At 37.0% G+C, this 21,758-nt stretch overlaps 2 protein-coding genes across 4 annotated transcripts in view; one reads left to right on the forward strand and one right to left on the reverse strand.

Annotated features, from left to right (window-relative positions):
* The first annotated feature begins 116 nt into the window (after nt 1-116).
* The window catches only part of LOC127833365 (elongation factor 1-alpha-like), a 28,307-nt gene continuing 6,665 nt past the window's right edge, over nt 117-21,758 (forward strand). Inside the window, exons 1-6 of the mRNA XM_052358576.1 lie at nt 117-605; nt 982-1,133; nt 1,748-1,897; nt 2,520-2,699; nt 3,196-3,363; nt 3,688-3,831. Of these exons, the coding sequence (XP_052214536.1) occupies nt 401-605; nt 982-1,133; nt 1,748-1,897; nt 2,520-2,699; nt 3,196-3,363; nt 3,688-3,831 (999 nt within the window). The 5' untranslated portion in view covers nt 117-400. The remainder of the gene's footprint in view (nt 606-981; nt 1,134-1,747; nt 1,898-2,519; nt 2,700-3,195; nt 3,364-3,687; nt 3,832-21,758) is intronic.
* LOC127833373 (ras-related protein Rab-13-like) lies at nt 4,537-20,930 on the reverse strand. 3 transcript variants are annotated; one of them, XM_052358587.1, is made up of 7 exons: nt 20,782-20,930; nt 10,320-10,482; nt 10,075-10,135; nt 8,628-8,766; nt 6,691-6,798; nt 5,965-6,084; nt 4,537-5,299 (listed from the first exon to the last, which is right to left on the reverse strand). In XM_052358587.1, exons 2-7 carry the CDS (start codon nt 10,450-10,452, stop codon nt 5,072-5,074), a joined length of 789 nt encoding a protein of 262 aa, XP_052214547.1. In that variant the 5' UTR covers nt 10,453-10,482; nt 20,782-20,930; the 3' UTR covers nt 4,537-5,071. The 3 variants fall into 3 exon arrangements, with proteins under 3 accessions (XP_052214547.1, XP_052214548.1, XP_052214546.1); XM_052358588.1 differs by lacking the exon at nt 20,782-20,930 and adding an exon at nt 12,189-12,464; XM_052358586.1 differs by lacking the exon at nt 20,782-20,930 and adding an exon at nt 12,063-12,209.

Genomic DNA, 21,758 nt, shown 5'->3' on the forward strand with positions numbered 1-21,758 from the left:
TCCTTTGCCAATAAATAACACGGCAACTGCCCTCTGCATGCGACACTTGAGTTCAACAGGTTTATTGGCCGGATTAACGCTAGGATTTAATCCACATCAGCTAATCTCATATTGAGACGCCCGTAATGTAATTTTACTTATTAATGAATCAACAGCCGATGAATTGATGATTAAATATTAATTACACGTGTTTTAATAATCTATGATAAATCAAACGATAAAATAAAATTTGCTGCATATGCTAAGTACGTAGTGTGAAACAGATCATATAAACACTTTCGGATCCATGGTGTTTTAGTGTGTGTGTTTTTTTCAAGTTCAGCAATGTGTTTTCGTCGCTTGGGAATTTTTATCTAGGACAATCGCGGTTCAGTAATAAGACTATCGTTTGAAACCTAAAATGGCGGAAACACCGTCTGGACGTGAATTCGAGACCGGCTCTGTACTTCCGGATGGGGAGCCAGGAGGTGGTAATACGAACGTAGGAGCGGATGTTGTAAACACAGAGCTAGAGGCAAATGGGAATACAGTAACATTTGGCGGTGTGGAGACATTCTCAGCTACCAATTCCACAACGGCCACTACGCCACACGCGCTGACGGATGGTGAGTGACTGTTGTTCACCATGAAGTTTCTTCCCATTTTCCTAATGTTTCAATTTACTGAGACATTATATAAACATGATATAAATGACAGCGTGTCTATATCGAAAATTGAATGACGAAACCGAATGTTCATGTTGAATAAAAAGAGGTACTATAAGTAACAGGAACGATAACTCGTCTTAACTTGATTTCAATACGTTTACCACAAATTAATGCCAATATTACCTTAGATTCTTTCTGTATCGTGTAATTTGGTGGTTGTTATAACATCTTTATTTACCGATTAATCACTTAACTTATTTCACTCCAGATGAAGAAATAATGCAGCGTCTTCCATGCTTATAAGTACTGACTAAAATTGCCATATTTCGTTTAGAGACCGGAAGGACCCCGGAACCGCCGCTAACGATCGCGTCCACTTCCGAGGTGATCTCTAACAGGCCCGGCACCTCGACGACCCCGGGGCCGCCATTCGACCGCGCCGATACCAACACACCCAAAATGGCTATCAACCCGGATGTAGTCAAGGTAGTCGTGCGACCACGTCTTAGCTCATATACTGGGGCGTTTGGTAGCGCAAACCCATACTTTACACCTCAGGTTTGCGATGATTGTCTGTGATCATTTCAGGTTACTAACTCTCTTGGGGAAAAAAGCGGAATGGATGTTTGTACTTTCTCGTTACTTCTTTTGATTAGAATGATGCTAAAACAATCCCGCCTTTGGTTTTGGAACGCGATATTGACATTCTAAGAAAACACCAAAATGTCCAAGCCTTCCTTTGGACACTGACGTTTCTGAAAATAAGAATTGTGCAAGATCCCATCGTAACAGGAAAGAGACCCGACCTCTAAGACTTATCTGAACGCTGTGATTATTGTTGTTCTCATATTCACGATCCTGTCTTTACCGGGCAGGGACCCGGCCTCCAAGACATATTTGAACGCTGTTGTTATTGTATTCATATTGAGGATACTACCTATATAGGACAGGGTACCGGGCTCCAACCCGTATTTGAACGCTGTGGTTATTGTTAGTGTAATATTGACGATTATATCAATACTGGAAAGGGCCCCGGCCTCGAAACCGTATCTAAAAGCGGTGGTTATTGTTGCATTGATATTCATATCCAATCTTTATAGGACCGGGTACCGGGGTCCAAGCCGTATCTGAACGCGGTGGTGATAGGTCACCTCGCCAGCGGCAAGTCCACGGTGGCGGGAAGGCTCGTGTACGAGTGTGACGGCATAGACGAGGAACTTATGTCCAAGTTTGAGCAGGAGGCAAACGAGGTAATCCCTTATCAGGAAAACGGCAACGTGTATTTTTTATAACTAAAAACGATTCTGAGTGTTTCATGGTTATGCCGAATAATAGTTTGAGTTTGTATTCATACTAACGCCTAAATGGCATAACTGAAACAAGATATGCCTTAAAGTGGTCTAGTGGTAGGATGCTGGTCTTGGTTTCGGAAGGTCCCCGGTTCGCATCCCGCTCAGACCACGGAATTCAAACCACGTCATTTTCATAAGCAAAAAATTAATCCCACGCTTGTTCCTCTCCACAAAAGAGAATAATTGGTTACCTGTGAGGGAAATAAGCCAATGTGCCGTGGCTGCATATTGCGCCGAATGTAAACGGACTCCTTGTGATCGGGTGGGGGGGGGGGGGAATGTCAAAATCGAGTGTAGATGAGTCTAGTATCATAATCAGACTTTAACCCATGCATTTTGAAAAAAAAGCTATGTACGCAAAACTTTGTGAATACTTTAACTGAAATACGGATTTATTCATGTAGTGTGTTTCGAGGGTATACTAAAGGTACAACAGTATTAGGGGCCTTTTTATAAGCTAACGCGAATGTACCTACCACTTAAGCAACTATATATATGTTGCTATGCTCATTGACGACAGGCGGGCAAGGAGACGCACAAGTACGCCTGGATCATGGACAAGATGGCGGCGGAACGCGAGCGCGGCATATCCATAGATACCAAGCTGCGACGCATAGAGACGCGCAACTACTACGTGAACGTTATCGACGCTCCCGGCCACACGGACTACTGTCATAACATGATCACAGGCTCCTCCCAGGTGACTGCTCTCTGCAATATGGGAATGATGGGAAAATTTCGCGAAATTATACCATACTAACTGATTTAAGTCGGTGGTTTCGTTGTATCAGCCATAGCCTAAAGGCACACACAATGTGCCACAAGGAAAGGAACAATCAATGTTTAAATCAGGCATTATCAATTACATAAAATACAGCACAACTGCCAACATTATGATAATATACATTTTCTTCAATTAACATATTTTAACCAAGAAAAATCAACTAATTGTGGTCATTTTAAAGCCTTGTTTCCAATTGATAAAACACAAAGAAGAGGTATGAAAATTGCATGGAGAATCTCTTTTCTTTAAATACAACGTTTTAACTTTTAGTGTTGTCAAAAACATATATATATATAATTTAAATACAAATTATAAGAACAGCTCATGTAGAAAACACGTGTAATTTACCGTTACTTTTTTGTAATTTATATTGATATAGAGGTGTATTAACTTAAACTCCGTGCTTTCCCAGGCGGACGTAGCGGTGCTGGTGGTGTCCGCAGCCCCTCTCGAGTACGAGCAGGGCGTGGCACGTGACGGACAGACCCGCGAACACGTGCTCCTCGCGTACGCCATGGGTGTCAAACAACTGATAGTGGTCGTCAACAAAATGGACCTGACTAGGCCCAAATACAGCGAGGTAAGCCATGAACCGCTTTGTGGAATTAGAGAAAGAATTGCTTCACTGCTTTTAAAGTAATTTGTAGCCTCTCATGTACTATTAGGGAGCAACGATAATTATGTTCCATACTAGAGATTTTTATTGTTATTTCGAATTATCTCTTCAAAGAATCCAAGCACTGGTTCTTCACAGAAAGCAGATTCGAATTGCCTCCATAAACTAAGACTTTTCGACACAATCGATCTACAGTAACTACATGTAGGTTTTAACTAAGCATCCGGGACATAGACTTTAGTCGTGGTTTATCTTCTATGCACATGTAGTCAGTTTGAATTGTTTTAGAAACGCTACACGTTCATCGTTGAGAACGTTGATCTGCTGGTGAAGAAGGCCGGGTTCGAGCCCGAGACCGTCATCTATCTTCCCGTGTCGGGCTGGATGGGAGACAACCTCGTCAAGCGCAGCGAGAACCTCGCCTGGTTCAAGGTACGTCACTCGCACTACACTGTTGACACGGTGACTTCCGCCGCACCGAGGTGGCAGTGCTTTGATTGCATAGCTACTTTAGGATAATGGAATGTATTGACTTGCTATGAGTATTTGTAATTGGCCAATGAATGTGCGATCCCAGTCAGGATTCAGGTTTTGATATTACCATGAGACCAGGTATCTCGTCACGTAAGGTTAGATTTTACACACAAGTAATTATGCGGGATGCCCCCAGTGATTCACTTTTTATCTTCTATTTCAAAAAGGACCTATGTTTAAATAGTAACTACCAGGAACGGTCATGAATTCATTCAGGGTCAATATTCATACAAGCGCTGAAGAAACTCGTAATCAAATAATACAAAGCGACAGTATATGGCAGCCCACATATTATTGTACATGTACTGGGACACTAACTCGTATCTGTACGAGCTCGTACACAGTGATCACCTGTACCTGTATGGACACGTGGTTCATCTTTAAAGTGCTCTAGGTAGGTGGTCGTCCGTCGATACTTGTGTAATAGATAGACTTCTTCGTGTATAAATCGTTGATATGCGTGAATTTAATTAATATTGCGTAGTGCTGTATACTTTCATGTTTATAAAAATGGTAAACTTTGTAATAATCAATTGAAGTGTACATTGCTGATTAACACAGGAAGGAACGCATGTCACCGAAAATGTACAACAATTTAAATGATTAAGTTGTGCTGATAATTTATATCTTGATATACTAATATACATGGACGATGTAACAACATGCACGCTGCGGCTATACTAGTGATAATGGGCATGTCATATTTTTAGATAACAATAGTTTAATATACGTATCTATGCATTCACTATTATCACATGACAATAAATTACATGTACGAGTACGACTACAATGGGTTATATGCACATACGAAAGTACAAGCATACAAACTAAACGATGTGGAAAAGAAAGTAACAATATCAAGTGAAGCTATTTGTTCATGTAGTTATTTTTTCTCTTGTCTGAATAAACAAACAATCAGGGACACACTGAGCTGAAACCTGATTTTAATTTCATAAAAACAGGCAGTAAAATGACATAAACAGTTCATAACCTGTCTTAAAAGAAATATTGTCTTTGTGTTCTTTGTATATTTACTATATAAAAAAACTTCCATAGGCAGTATCAGATAAAGCCGCTCTACCGTGTACGTTCCACCAGTAGTATACATCATCCGAACTAACTTTGTACAACATATGCACTATAAACAACACTTTATTTTCTTTTTTGATCGGTCGCGTTTTAACTTGACTGTGGGTGTAGGAGTTTCGCCGTACCTAGTCCACTCTATGGTCACTTGATTTCTTTTCATGTCCGCAATCACTACCGGTTCTGGCTTTTTCTTTTTCACTGGTAAAATCGGCATGTCTTCGCAAAACACGGCTTTAAATTTTGGTTCTCGTATCATGTTTGGGTGATAGCTTTTCATCTGAAATTAACATGGATAAAAAGATATTAATTGTGGCTTTAAAATAATGATATACTTTATGTTTGTTTATAAAAAGTCCATTTGATCTTAAATCTAAATGCGTGATTAAATTTTAAAACGTGATTTGTTTCTTATTGATTTTATATATTATTATATATTTTGCAACTACCCATGTATTGAAATCGAAAGGTAGATACAGGTCCGCCATTTCTTATGAGGAACTCGGAATAGGTAGCAATTCACTTAATGGATACTTTACTGTTGCTAAGTATTACCCGGAATTAGTATTTAAAGTTCGATTTATTTATTGTTGTAATCCGGGCCACTATTTTTTGGAAAAAAGCATTTAGTACCCCGGTAAAAGCAATGCTGGTCTATTTTATCCACCAATGATAGTTGTATTTTAATAACTTCGGTTAATACGCGGTGTAATTGAACCGGAGCATGTCTATCATAAGTTTATATCACACTTAAATCTTCCATCAGCTTTCATCCATTTTGTCCAAAAGTGCATACCTTTTAAATAACACATTGGTTTGATGCATATAACTTCAAAGTAACTGATATTATTTCATTAATTTTAAAAATGCCACGATTACCGATTTCAATGACCGCAATACCAATTTCTACATGCATTAGAAAGCAAAGTACACGTAATATCTTACGACATCCGGGTTACAAATCTCGGTCACATGGTAGGCCAACTTCCGGAAAGCTTGGAAGACGTTCTCACCGGTCCGCGCGCTTGTCTCAATGAAGTCAAAGGCGAGTTCCTTTTCAGCCAGCTTCAGAGATAATTTACAAGTTGAGTTTGAATGCAGTCTCGTAGTAATCGTGTTACAACACGCCAATTTGACATTTAGTTAAATGCATTTTTAAATATCATAGAATAAAGCCACACTTTATAAATAACATTCAGATTATAATGCTCCAAATGAATTTCAAATAAAATCTGTACATTACGTGGCACACATGCTTACGATGCCTAGATATGATTATTTTTTATATGTACGAGAATATTAATTTAATTTTCTTCACGGACAAGAACTATCCCACATCTTCTCTCACCGAGTAGTGGAATACAATCCAAACAACAAACCATAAAACAATAGATAATAATACCTCATTTTGTGACACATGCTTTAATTTCGTTTAAATTGAATGTTTCTTGTTTTGCATCCTTATTGTATTCCATTCGAGCCTTCTTTAGTTACATAACATTTTTAAGAATTCCCCGATTCCTGGTTTTAAATATAACGACAAGCATTGACATTTATTTCGTAAAGTTTGCATAATTAAGGGCACAAAATGTAATTTCTTTCATACCTCCATGTTCTCAATCTTTACCAAAGTCAATGAACGCGCCCAGGCTTTTATAGTTTGTATGTTACCTTTTGTCCGTCTTTAGCAGCCACCTGTCTCTCGTTGTCAAGGTCACACTTGTTGCCTAGCAGCACCAAAGGTACCGCCTCATATTTGTTGTGTTTGTATGCGATTTCCTGCCCAAAAAATACGCAACATGTTCATTTACAATTATTTTTTATTAGCTCGACTATTATATATAAAATATATATAGTGTAGCTATCATACTCACCCCGGCGTCGGCGTTAGCGTCTGCGTTACAATCTCTTGCACGACGGTTACATTACATTCACCTCTGTGTTGGGCTCAGAACGGACTTTTGTTATGAAAGCGTCTCATTCATGCCATGATCATTCCAAGCGTTCATCATTGAGGTTACAGTATAATAAACAATATCTTGCACGACGGTTATATTGCATTCACTGCATAAAAGAAAACCATCTCATACCATGATATCTTATATCAGTCTTAATTCATTATTATAAAATTGATATGGTTTTTTGATGTTAAGAAACCAACATAAATACACACGTCGAAGCAATTCCTAACGTCACTCAATAAAAATTATGTTAAATTGTTTACATTTGTGAATTGCGTGAAATGATTCCATCTGCGTAAATGGGCAATAAAATAATTCCAAAGAGTTGCATTAAAACTCGCAAGTTTTTGCACGATTTATAGTAAATTTAAAAGTCATATTTCTTAATTAAATGCATGCGATCTTAAATATCCACTCAAATATACATTGTATGCGTTTGTTCGTTTTTACCTATTTGAGTTGTATGTGAGAGCAAGGAACGACAACTCTGCGTGGAGATTGTCTGCGTTAGTGTTAGCGTGCAAATGTTACAGTTTTCGTACTACCCCAAATATTTTCTGTGTCCCTTGACATATTTATTTCATATTTTGCATACTTGTTTACCAACATGACCCCAACCTATAAACAAGAGCTGACAACTCTATCAAGCATTTTGTCATAATTATGGCCCCTTTTCCACTTAGAATATGCAGCAAATGTTTAAGTTTGCGTACTACCCCAACTATTTTCAATGTCCCTTGACAAATTGCTTTCATATTTTGCATACTTGTTAACCATCATGACCCCAACCTATAAACAAGAGCAGACAACTCTATCAAGCATTTTGTCATAATAATGGCCCCTTTTCCACTTAGAATATGCAGCAAATGTTTAAGTTTGTGTACTACCCCAACTATTTTCAATGTACCTTGACATATTGCTTTCATATTTTGCATACTTGTTTACCAACATCACCCCAACCTATAAACAAGAGCAGACAACTCTATCAAGCATTTTGTAATAATTATTGCCCCTTTTATACTTAGAATATGCATATTATTGATAAATCTATGTTCAAGTTTGCGTACTACCCCAAATATTTCCTATATCCTTTGACATATTGCTTTAATGTGTTGCATACTTGTTTACCAACATGACCCCAACCTATAAACAAGAGCAGACCAATGTATCAAGCATTTTGACATAATTATGGCCCCTTTTACACTTAGATAATTGAACATTTTGCTTAAATTGCCATAACTTCTTTATTTATGATCACATTTAATTATTACTTTGACAAAACAACACTTACCTGAATACCACAATGGATTCCACCCAAACAATACCCCACGTCCCTACCCAGAATCCCCCCCAACCTCCCCCCCCATTTTTTTTTAAACATCATCTAATAAATTACCACACCCCACATTATACCCCCTCTCACCCCCCCCCCATTTTTTTTATTTTTTTTATTTTTTAAAGATCGTCTAATAAATTATTGAATATGAACAATTCCTCCATGATGGCTTACGTTATACTGTCAAGCACTTGAATAGTCGAGCGCGCTGTCCTCTGACAGCTCTTGTTGAGATTGTATTTATTGGAACATAAAAACCCAATAGATTTGTAACAAAACATTCGACTAGTAGTAGAATCACACCCTGCTACCTGATTCACGCTGTGCATCCAGTATGAGAGGTGCGTGAAGGACTTCTTGTCCGTGACGTCATACACCATAGCGATGCCTTTGACTCCTCTGTACTGCCACCTGGTGACGGAATGGAACCTCTCCTGGCCCGCCGTGTCCCTTCAACATATCGACAAAACGGCGTCATTCTATTGAGATAGGGGCTCACTTATTTACAGTCTTGATAGGTTTACAGACCCGAAAACTACTGAATGATGATTGTGCTTTATACATCAAGAGCACATTTCTTAAATTACCTTGCAAACCTAAGAAAGAACAAAAAAGTAATCAATTGACAATAACTCAGACATCAATAACATGAACATAGTAACACACACTATACATGTAACCGTCGACATCATTTTGCGTGTTGTTTTTGGATAAATGCTCAAATCAAAAAGTTTATAAAAACGTAATCAAACCGAAAGCCTTAGTTTAGTATTGACGATTCGATCTTTGTCACGGAAGTTCTGGATATAGTCGGTGTTGCAGGATTGGTTGATTAGACACGAGGTCTATCTTGCCGAGGATTCCGGAGTTAATCGATGTGTACATTTTCGAATTCGGAATACTCGGCGTTTGCCATTGCAAAAACGTAACAAATTTTCGTGGACCTTGACGTGTTTGAAATTTGGATTAATATCATGATTCTGCCAGCACACCATGTCAAGTAAGCTGTTAAAATTGCGCTTTAGGGATTTATTTATGATCTGTTTGTGGGTATTTATGCCAGAAAATAGATAATGTTGCTCATTTTACATGTACCTATTCAATGGGACCTTTTGACGTTTTGGTATATTGACAAAATTGAAAACGAATGTTTCAGAATCACAAATTTTCGTTGAAGTTGTGATATTTGTGAGGAAACAGTAATACTTAACATTTACCGTGCTCTAAAATATCCATTATATGCATTTTTGACGATTTAAAAACCAGAAAATTATACAGCGTTGCAACGCGAAACGATTGCATAATTTGGAGAGTTCTGTTGTTGTCATTATATTTTGTGACACTAAGAGGATTGCTTATATAAAGTATTAACTACATCATGTTCTCTATGAGCACGGATGGTTGAGTGGTCTAAGCTTTTACTTCAGGGGTCAGTGGTTCGAGCCCTGTTTAGGGTACAATTTTTCTTTCTTTAATTTTATTCTTGTTTTTACTGGAGTTTTTCGATCCTATGTTTACATTTATCAATATAAAGCGTTTAATGACAAACTTAAATTCATGCCACAATTTGTGAAAGGTCTCTTTAAAGTGCTACTGGATTCCAAAGAAAGACTTGACATGAGAAATGATGTTACCTGTTGCAACTGGTAGTTGGATTATTGCAACAATGGCATGGTATATATGATGTCAAGGTGTAACGTCTACACAACATGAAGTAAGAAGACCAGCCCGGCCCACGATATATGTAGCTCCACCTACCATATCTGTAGCTCCACTAGCGCCCCGTCCACCTCGAACTTCTGGCGCACAAAATCTGTGGCTGTAACGAAAGGCACGTTCTTGTCATTGAGTTTTTTTCCACCAAAACAGCACGTCAATATTTATATGTTTGGATAGCAAAATAGGGTTGAACCCTTTTCTAATTTAATGGTAAATATAGAATTAAAATAATCGCGCAATGTAAACTGCCGAAGAGTTACGCCATATTGATTAAACCTACTAACCGATCGTTGGTAGCAAACGCTCTTTAAAGTCCAAGCCAACCAAGCGCCTGAGCAGAGCGGTTTTTCCGACGCTTGCGTCTCCGAGAATGAGAATCTTGTAGGTGGCGACACAGTCGTCCTCGCACAGAGGCATTCTACCTCATTTCCTATTCAATGGCAGGGTCTGGAAATACATGTTACACTTGCCTTAGCTTTCTGCCATATACCGGTATACCGCCATATTCAGGGTTGAACCTTTTTCATATTGTGTTTAAGTTATTCCGCTAGATATTCCTGGTTTTATATAGTATTTAGTATTTTGTTGTTCCTTAATTGTTTCCTTTGATAAATAGTTTTCGTTTGTTATAGAGTACTACAAAAGTAGTAGGTCGCCGACCAGATATCAGGGCTTTATCTGATCCCCAATGTAGTTTACGTCATGTTCGCGCGTACTATCAGTTTTGATAAATTGATATCATATCATACTTTCATGATCGAAACACAAGTTCAATTGCATTTCTGTACTTGAGATAAACACGCAAGAAAGCGGCCTTGATATTAAACTGAATCAGATCTGCATTCCATTGTAATACCTGTAAAACATTTACCCAACACAGCAGCTATTGTGTAATAATTACAATTTTGTCACTTTCATATGAATGCTGCATTCCGATTGGATAATTTGTTCACGTGACCGATTTTTCATTTTCCGATGAATCCACGTCGAATGCAAATTTAAACATGAATATTCATGGCGCTACTTTCTGGTCATAACAAGTTGCCAAATGACGTTATGCTTTGCGCGAAACTGAGTGGTGTTGTTTTTTATTGGTCAATAGCGAAATGACGTTACACTTTTGTGAACTTTTATGACCCTTACCACGATAGAATTTCTGCTTTAAGATCATTTTGCATTGTAATTATAAGGATTGGATAGCATTTTTCTGCATTCCATCGGTGTGTGAACTGTCGGGAAAAATACACCTAATTTATGCATAAACGCCGTCGGCGCTAATGCAAATTAGGCGTAATTTTCCCGACAGTTCATACACCGACGAAATGCAGAAAAATGCTATTCAATTCTTAAATATTTGTAGGTGTTCAGTTGTCAACGTAATACATGGCATAAGCAATATTTAAAATAGTTTGCCTCGCTTGGTTGGCATGCAAAGTCTCAGAAGTGTGTTCTTTCTCCATATAGTTTTCTTACATCTACGTAAACTGTGTATTTATTGTAAACGCATACCCAGTTATAACCATACGATATAAAAACATAAATGCTGAAAATAAATCCGTATTTATCAGGACATTGTGAAATGTTTGAAACCTGCCTACGGTGTATACAATACACAATTAGTATTATACTGTTAAACCTCAGACGACGAACGGCAACACCATGAACACAGTGGGCCCACAGAGCCAGGCGCGTTCAAATAATCTGCTTCTTAATGGGTTATCTCCAAAATGCAGGCAGCTTGCTGATTACCAAACAATGGAACATTCTTTAGGCAATATTTTTATATATAGATTCTTCATCATAAGGATATAATCGTTATTGAATATCCGCTGTTTGTTATTGTTCTTTCTAATTACAATTTTTAGTAAAACTGATATTAATTTTTTTTAGATATATGGCAACACCAACAACATTCACGACAACAACAATACCAGCAACAATTTTCTAATAACATAATATGATAACAATTATTAAACTAGTATACATATTTATAATATTCGTAATATGACACAACAACTATAATGTACCATTGGTGGTTATGTTAATCCAGTTTATATTTAAAAATATCCGTTTTAAACACACCCAGCGTTTACAAACATACACACTTTAAATGTAATCGAGCTTTACATACAACACGGAAATGTAAACTTTACTTTCTCAAATTTCCACTGAAGAAGAGTAGACAGTCTAAAGGCTCGTCCTATCTACGCAATAAACCTTCTCAACAGTTGAGCCGTGTATATGTCTGGCTATGAAAATGGTCCAATGGTTTCCAGAATCCCGAAATATACTCCGTTTCGGTGAAATTCACAAAAAGAAACATTTTCTCTTTCACAAATATTTATAACATATTCTGAGTGGAACTATCGTGCGGTAAATCATCTTATATTGCCAGGTCCGGTTAGTTAAACGATGTGTGCGGAATTAACAAATAAAATTGACCCTTAAAATATGGTGCAGATATTCTACTGCAGATGTTACCATGTAGTGGCGGTCGTCTGCAATTACTTTGATTGACACTTATAGTCAGCATTTCTGAAAATAAACATGCACTTTCGTTTTTCGCTGTAAATTAGTGGCTTTTGATATGAAAAGCTTATGGATACGCCGAATCGCAAATGAAATGTAAATATACACTTTACAAACAAGTATTTTTGCCAGTCTATTCCTCCTAAAAATACAATAGTTAGTGCAACCCATCAAACTGATTATTTCAGACAGTTTTGTTTATTCCACAAGATGCTTAAAGGGGCCTTTTCACGCTTTGGTAAATTGACAAAATAAAAAATAATGTTTCAGATTCGCAAAGATTCGTTGTAGTTATGATATTTGTGAGGAAACAGTAACACTGATAAGTTATCATGCTCTAAAACTTAAATATCCATTATATGCATCTTTTGATGATTTAAAAACCTGAAAATTATAAAGCGTTGCAACGCGAAACGATTGAACAATTTGGAGAGTTCTGTTGTTTTCATTGGCGTCGCACTGAAGTGCGGCGACTAGTATGTAATATGTTTTTTTCACTTATGGGAGGAGAAGTTATTTTACGGATCAATGTATATATTTTAGTTGTCAGAATATCTTGCATAGTGGTTATTTTTTTGGTGTAAATTAGTGTAAATAAGTACTGCATTTGTGCCTATTACATTTACTACAACATTTATTGCCAATGATGCAAAGCTAGTTCTTTTAATTAATAATTGAAACGAAAACGCTCGTTTTCCATAATTTGTTTTAAACGGAATAGATGATATATTAGTGTGTGTGATGGATCTAAGAGCGTACACATTGTTATTTGAGATATGAATAACATAATTGAAATAAGAGGGCATTGCGCATTTAACAAACTTATGAACAATAGATCCAATTAGGAAAGTACATCTGTTATTGAATGTCAACGAACCAAGTTCTTTGAATAAGGGAGCTGAAGGAGTTTAATATGGTTTATTCAGTATTATTTTAGCAGCTCGTTTTTGTATCGAATGTATTTTACGTAAGTGTGACTGTGTTGCTGAACACCATAATGCGCAACAATAATCCATAGTCGTTAATATATATGAGTTGTAAAATAGTTTTTTGTTTCATAGTTAATAAAATAGTTTATTCGTTTTAATAAGGCCAATTTAAAGTTTAGTTTACGACATACAGTGTTTATGTGAGATTGCCATGTAAGATGCTCATCAATCGTAACTCTTAGTAAATTAAATTCTTTGGTTTGTTCAAGGATAATGCCATTATTATTAAGTCTAAGATTGTCAGAAGAACTACGAGCTTTTGATAAAAGCATACATTTAGTTTTGTTTGGATGAATTGACATGGTATTAAAGGAACACCATGTTGCTATACTGTCCAAATCGTTTTGCAAATGTAATTGTATATTATGAATGTTATAATCCGATACGTGAAATGTTGAATCGTCTGCGTAAAGATTAATTGTTGAGTTTTTAACGAAGGATGGGATGTCATTAATGTAAATAAGAAATAACATTGGCCCAAATATAGAGCCTTGTGGTACACCGGTTTTGATATATTGAAACGACGATTTTCTGGAACCTATTTTAATACACTGTCTTCTATTAGAAAGATAAGATTTCATCAAAGCAAGAGCATTGTCAGAAAAATGGTAAATGCTGAGTTTTTCAAGTAAAATGTCATGATCTACTAAATCGAATGCTTTCCGGAGATCCAGGAAAATTGATCCAACCATGCGACCAGAATCAATATACTGTAACCAAGAATCTACAAGGCGAATCAAGGATGTTTGACAGGAATGATTTTGGCGGAAACCAGATTGGTAACTGTGGAGTAGTTCATGCTTTTCAATATAGGATTTAAGTTGATTTGTACTGTGCCTCTCAAATATCTTCGAAATTGTTGGAGAATAGAAATTGGTCTATAATTGTTAAGATCAATTTTATCTGCACCTTTATGTATTGGCAAAACATATGCATCTTTAAGCTGGTCAGGAAAGTATAAAATACATCATTCACGCATGAGCACGGATGGCCGAGTGGTCTAGCGTTCGTCTTTTACTCCAGGGGCCAGTGGTTCGAGCCCAGATGAGGGTTGCTTTTTTGTTCTTTAATTATTTTATTGTTTTTTTACCTGAGCTTTTTAGATCCAATGTTTACATTAATCAATATAAAGCATTAACTGACAACTTCAACACATGCCAAAATCTGTAAAATCCTTTACCACATTAAATTCTACAAATGATATTAAACATAAGGCATTTACCACAGAGCCAATGTGACCTTCAACGCATCAATTTCGAACTGATTGAACATGGGGCACATTTATGTTAACATAGAAAGTTAATTTCGTTACTCGAGATGTGGGCCGTCCTACCTAGCACACAGCCTTTAAGCCCATCGCATGGTCCATTTCAAATGCAAGTTTATAAACAGTGTGCCTGTGTTTCTGCGGGCCGCTGGCATCCAACAGCTGGCCGGTATCTGTCAGAGATGGCAGCGTAATTCAGCAATCCATTCATTTAGTACATGTTGTAAACAGTCGAAAATGGTATATCTGATTGTATTACCGATTGTTAGTAGATCGGTATTGTTACCAGTGTAATTGACACAACAGAACAGTCGGTATTGGATCATGTTGTAACTTACTAGAGATTATTGACACAACAGAACAGACTGTATTGATACCAGTCGTCATGTACGAAACAGTTCGAGCTGATGCCATTAGTACTTGACACAGTAGAACAGACCCTACTGATAACAGAAGTTATTGACACAATAGAACTGACCGTACTGATACCAAAGTAGTTGACAAAAAAGAACAGGCTTAACGGTTAGCAACTGTAATTGACACAACAGAACAAATCGTACTGCTACCTAGCTGTTGTAACTTTTAAAACAGAACAGATCGTAATGTTACCAGTTGTAATGTACACAATAGAACATATCCTACTGTTATCAGTTGTTATTGACACAACAGAACAGATCGTTATGTTCGCAATTGTTATTGACACAACAGAACAGATCGTTATGTTCGCAATTGTTATTGACACAACAGAACAGATCGTTATGTTCGCAATTGTTATTGACACAACAGAACAGATCGTTATGTTCGCAATTGTTATTTATACAGCAGAAACACAACGTACATGTTACCTGTTGGGATTGACACAACAGAACAGAACGTATTGTTACCAATTGGAATTGACACAACAAAGTTCTTGGGGAAACATATCAATCTTTATAGTTATCCCTTGTAATTGACACGAATCATATCGCTTAATATAGAAACAGTACATCCAACATTGTTATCATTCATGACTGGCGCACTGAACCATTTGTTAAAGGTTTTGGGAGTGGAAAAGATGATTATACAATTTATCTTATAAATTAACACAATGCCTTAATACATTTCAGATGCACTGTAACATGATGATACCCACGCAAACCCCTGTTTGTAAACGTGTGTGCAACACATATTTATTTCGTAAGAAATTGTGTCGTATACTAAACGCGTCAGTGTGTAGTTGCACACCAATAGATCGTGGCCGTTTAAGAAATCAGGTAGTTCATATTAATTTAATTGACGTTGAGAATGTCTCATTTGATAAATGGTTCTCGCTACGTGTATTTTTTCATCACCTGTTTAGATAACGGGTAGATTTTGCGAATACAGTTCTCTTTGAAATCGGTCATAAATCGGTATTTGGTCGGAAGCATTCATAATCCGTACATCTACAGAAACCACAGAAGCCTCACAAATTGTTAACGGTCCCTGCTCACATTTTCATTGTATTATGAATCTAACATTTGTTATTCTCCGTATCGGAGAAGAAAATGTGCAAAATACTTGCAGGCGAAACTGGTAGCAAGCGAAAATCAAACGAATTTGTAACCTGTACATGTCGATGAAATTCTTAACAGCAAATCAGTGTGTGTGTGTGTGGGGGGGGGGGGGGGGGGGGGCATGCATGCGCTGGGAGCAGTTTTGCTGATTTTTTTCCACCAAATAGATTATGTCAAAAATTTATATTTAAGATATACATACAAATACTATATGAAAAATGAAATAAAAACATAGGGTCACCGGCCTTGTTTTGATTTTATTCACCATTTTATAACATGTACTTTTTTAATAAAACTGAAAAATCTCTAATTGCGTAAAAATAATTAGTAATCTATGAAATTGGCAACATGTAGATATTATTTAAGCTAAGATACATTATATACCATTTATTTAAACCACACACTACCAATAAAATGGAGTATTCAAGTTAAATTTTAAGATTTTTATTTTTTATTTTTTTTATGTCACCCAAAAAATTATCATTTTTTACTATTTTAACCACATAAATGGAATTTTTTTTTTCTACCGAATAGAATTCTGCGAAACTGCTCAAATATGTTCATCTACGTATTGTCATCATAAAATACAAATAAAAAAAGGGGGTCACCGCACTTTTAACAGAGATTTTTTGTTTTAATTATCCCTACCGTCAAATTTCATTAAAAAACAGCAATAAGACAAAACCCAAGTACCGGTACATATATTGTCAGAAATATGCATAAACATTAGAAATTGTTTACAATCTTAACTGGGATCACAACAGCTTACCAAAAGACATTAATAAAAAACAATATTTAATCACAAACATAATACCATACAGTATCAAACTCGACCTTAATCATTAATAACTTACATGTTCACAGATTTCGGCATGTTTTTGTGTTTAAATGCTTTAAATTGATAAATGTAAACAACGGGAGCACCAGTATTATCCAAGTATGAAATTAAAGAAAGAAAAAAAAGTAAAAAAAAGTTAACCCCGCCTGGGATCGAACCACTGACAATTGTATTATGAACCAACTCGGTCATTTCTGCTGATACATATTGCTGATACATATAGCCTCTACCTTCTGCTGATACTGATAACAAAAATATTGAGGTGTGATAATAGCATCATCGGTGTTGCTATAAATATATCATCGGTTAAATAAACTGCCGCAACACCCATTCGGTACCCCTCGCAGATTATCATACTCGCACTTATCCGATGTTTGACGGAAAGGGCCGAGAATGTGCGATTGCCGCAACACCCTTTAAGCGAGGTTAGTTGGCACTTACTTCCAAGATGGCGTCGTTTTCGTGTTTTTTCGTGAAGGATTGGCCGATATTTTCACCCGGTTAGCCACTTTCTATTTCTATTTCTTGTAAATGAATACGCCCTTTCGGCTCTACAGCGCAACTTATTTACGGTACACGTTTCGTTCCATAAATCTCATGATGCTAGTTTCTCACGATTTTTTTAAATTAAATAAACAAATATCTGTGTTACGTCATTTCTTCCCACGATGTCTCTGCATACCTTTTCAAGTGTAATCAGCAGTTACATACATTGTAAAAAATTCATTTTGGTCGGAATGAATTCGTTATGCATTTGGAATATAAACATTACTAAAGATTAAAAGGCAAAGGTAAGAACAAACGAAATAATCTAAGTGAACCAATACTTTTATTTCCTAAATACAACAGTCTTAAATAATATGTATTCGCATAAGTAAAAAAAAAGGGAAAAAATGTTTATGTTGATCACTTCTACTGAAATCATACCGAGTATTGCATTTTCAAAAATCTTTCTATCCACTACAAGTTCACTTTATGCGATTATAATATATTCACCAACTCAACTTGTTGGAAAAAGGTCGCCCAAAATGCGTCATATCAAAGTTACATACATGAATCAGTATCGTTGTGTCAAATGTCATTGTATCAAAGAGTTAATATTTAAGTTTGCAATAAAATAAAACAATCACTGATATGCGTCTTCTAAGCAAGCGTCAGGCATTCCAAATTGCTTCAGGTATTCCGAATTGCAATAATGGCAGCATTTGGTCACAACAACCTGATAATAGTATCGAACCGGCTTGACCTTTTTCTGTTTTTCATTACACTTATATTGCACGTATATGTCATTGTTTTGCGTCTTTAACTGGCGTTGTACTTCGGCGTAATCTTTTTTGTTTGATTGCTCTGTTTTCATGTATCTTTCGCTTTATAGAGCGGTACACTCATCGTGGTGCCTTCTTTTTATGCTCCCCAAAAATTTATTTTGGGGGGAGCATATAGTCGCCGCTTCGTCCGTCCGTGCACAATTTTTGTCCGGGCTATTTCTCAGCAACTAATGACCGAAATTCAATGAAACTTTATGGGAAGCTTCACTACCAAGAGGAGATGTGCATATTATCAGCGGGTTCTGGTCGGATGATTTTTCACAGAGTTATGGCCCTTTGAAATTTTCTATAAAAAAAATTCTTGTCCCGCCAACTACTGTGCCCTATAGACGTTTCTTTTTATCTGAATACTAGTATATAGTGCAATATTGTGACAAAAAACCTTTGGGGAGCATCACCCGTCTCAGACGGTTTCTTGTTTAATATTGGCATCCTCAACGTCTATAACTGCGTCTTGATACCTGGAAATAGTAATCATAGTACAAAGGTATTCCTTCCGTTCAGTAAGCATAATATTCCATTTGAGGCATATTCAAACATAAGTGTGTTAATGTGTGTTAAAATAACTGGGTATGAATTCCACTGTGTAAATAATACCGCAAAATGCCTTATATTACACACACCCAATCTTAGAGTTAAGTTTGGGAGGAAATATATAATAGTACAAAATAATAATATAAAAATAAATAACATACATAAAAATGATAACTCTTGGTTTCTAAAGAAAAAAAATGTTCACCGAAACATTCGCACCAATGCGGAATTCTTTCACTACAGTTATTTGGTGTAAAACATTGGAATATGAAATAATCTTTATTTTAGTTATATTTTACTGTATATGTGCGTCAATACTGTGTTTCATAAGAGAAAGTATTTGTAAAACCAATTTCTCCAACATCAAGTAAGTAGACAACAGATATGTGGACGGTTTTCCTTCAATAACTTTTTTATCCCGACGTCTACGATATTGAAACAAAAAACCGAGGGAAGCGCAAATACTGTAGATCCGAAAAAGCGTATTCATTTTAAAATAAAAAATAAATAGAAAGTGGCTTAATGGGTGAAAATATCCGCTACTCCTTCACGAAATACTCGAAAATTACGCCATGTTGGAAGAAAGTTCCAACTCACCTCACTTAATCCCGGTAAGCTCCCGTATACGCATGCCCCCCCCCCCCCCCCCCCCTCCCCCTGGCAAATGTCCTGTTATGTTTTATATTATTGGAAACTCTTAAATTATTAGATATATGCTTAAGTTATATCAGTGGTTAGCATGTGTGGCTATTGATGGCCACGTGGAAAAAATTACACATGCTATTGTTATTCAATGACCTTATATGACAAAGTATGTTGGCAAAGACACTTTATCATAATACAACGCAATCTCACTTGTACGGTCTTCGAATGATTTCCTTCTTCACATTATGGCCTGCCTTGAACTATTTGTGCATCTTTCTAGATGCTGATAGGAAATGTTGTTCTCGCCTTGATTTGATCGCAGGCCTTTTAGATGGACCCTTCATTCAGCTGCATTTCCCTTTGTTTCTAAGTATGGTACGTTGATATAGTTCGATCCTCATTATAAGCGATAGCGTTAGCAAAGTTGTCGTTTGTTTCGCAAGTCCTGTTAACGCATCATAAATAAATGGGCAATGCTTGTTAAATGGAGTTCCTTAAGCGGTAAAACTGGAACTCTGCGCTGTCGGTGTAAACCGTGCATGTACCGACGTTCATGCTAGTTTCTCTTAACTCATTTATGCCTAGCGTCTACAAAAAAGGCCTTGGCAAACAGCGTAGACCCAGAGTAGACGCCGCATGATGCGGCGTCTCATCAGGGTCTGCGCTGTTTGGTTAAAGGAATTTCTGTAAGAAATATTCTAAATATAGAAATAAATATACCAGACATCCCTAATTTTGGAAATAAATTGATCCAATTTAGAAGGACGAGAGAGTCCACTAGGCATAAATGGGTTAATACATGTAATCTCACCGCTTCGCCTGCCTTACTTACAGGTGCTTAACATGCTTCCACGGATGAAGGTGATTCATTGTAACACGAGTACTATAAGCGACTTCTTTCAGTGTTATTTTTTGCCCAAACGTGATTTTATTTATGTCATCCAGCAAAAAATGGTATTTAATTAATCCTCTTAAAATAACTTGTCTTACATTTATTAATTTAAGGTTGTATGTATTGTGTTGTCATATTCAATGCAAATTTATGAACAATAAAACAACATCAGCTGCTGCTTGTACTCACCTCATAACATTGCGCGGTATACAATGTACATTTGATGTTCAATCCACCACAATTACCGTTCCAGTGCGTGCTGGTTATTGCAGGTGGTTGTAGCACAACAATGACCAATGTCACAACAAGGCACAGCTTGAACTGACGGCCTGGGTTAAAGGGACATGTGCAGATATCATCAGAAAATAAATATTGACGTTTAGTGTATGTGAATGTTATGATAATAACATTAACTGGCTAGCTTAGGGGCACATTTGATTGGTTCGTCATCTTTTATCAACTATTGAAGGGAAAATTGAGAAAACATTAAGATCAGCATGTGATCTACCGTGTATAGACGGGCGTACGGAATCGCGCAGCATGTGATCTACCGTGTATAGACGGGCGTACGGAATCGCGCAGCATGTGATCTACCGTGTATAGACGGGCGTACGGAATCGCGCAGCATGTGATCTACCGTGTATAGACGGGCGTACGGAATCGCGCAGCATGTGATCTACCGTGTATAGACGGGCGTACGGAATCGCGCAGCATGTGATCTACCGTGTATAGACGGGCGTACGGAATCGCGCAGCATGTGATCTACCGTGTATAGACGGGCGTACGGAATCGCGCAGCATGTGATCTACCGTGTATAGACGGGCGTACGGAATCGCGCAGCATGTGATCTACCGTGTATAGACGGGCGTACGGAATCGCGCAGCATGTGATCTACCGTGTATAGACGGGCGTACGTAATCGCGGATATTTATACACTATGGGGCGGCTTTTCGGTTATATACATTTGTATATGCTTATTTTCTGTTTGAATGTCAACTTAGTAACATACACATTCGCGAAGACTAATTCTTCTCAAAAATTCACCTTCAGAAAAATTCAAGTATTAAAGGGGCCTTTTCACAGATTTTGGCATTTTTTTTAAACTTATTCATTAAATGCTTTATATCGATAAATGTAAACATTGGATAGTAAAAGCTCCAGTAAAA

This window comes from Dreissena polymorpha, chromosome 6 (assembly GCF_020536995.1).
Source record: "Dreissena polymorpha isolate Duluth1 chromosome 6, UMN_Dpol_1.0, whole genome shotgun sequence".
Classification (NCBI taxonomy): domain Eukaryota; kingdom Metazoa; phylum Mollusca; class Bivalvia; order Myida; family Dreissenidae; genus Dreissena; species Dreissena polymorpha.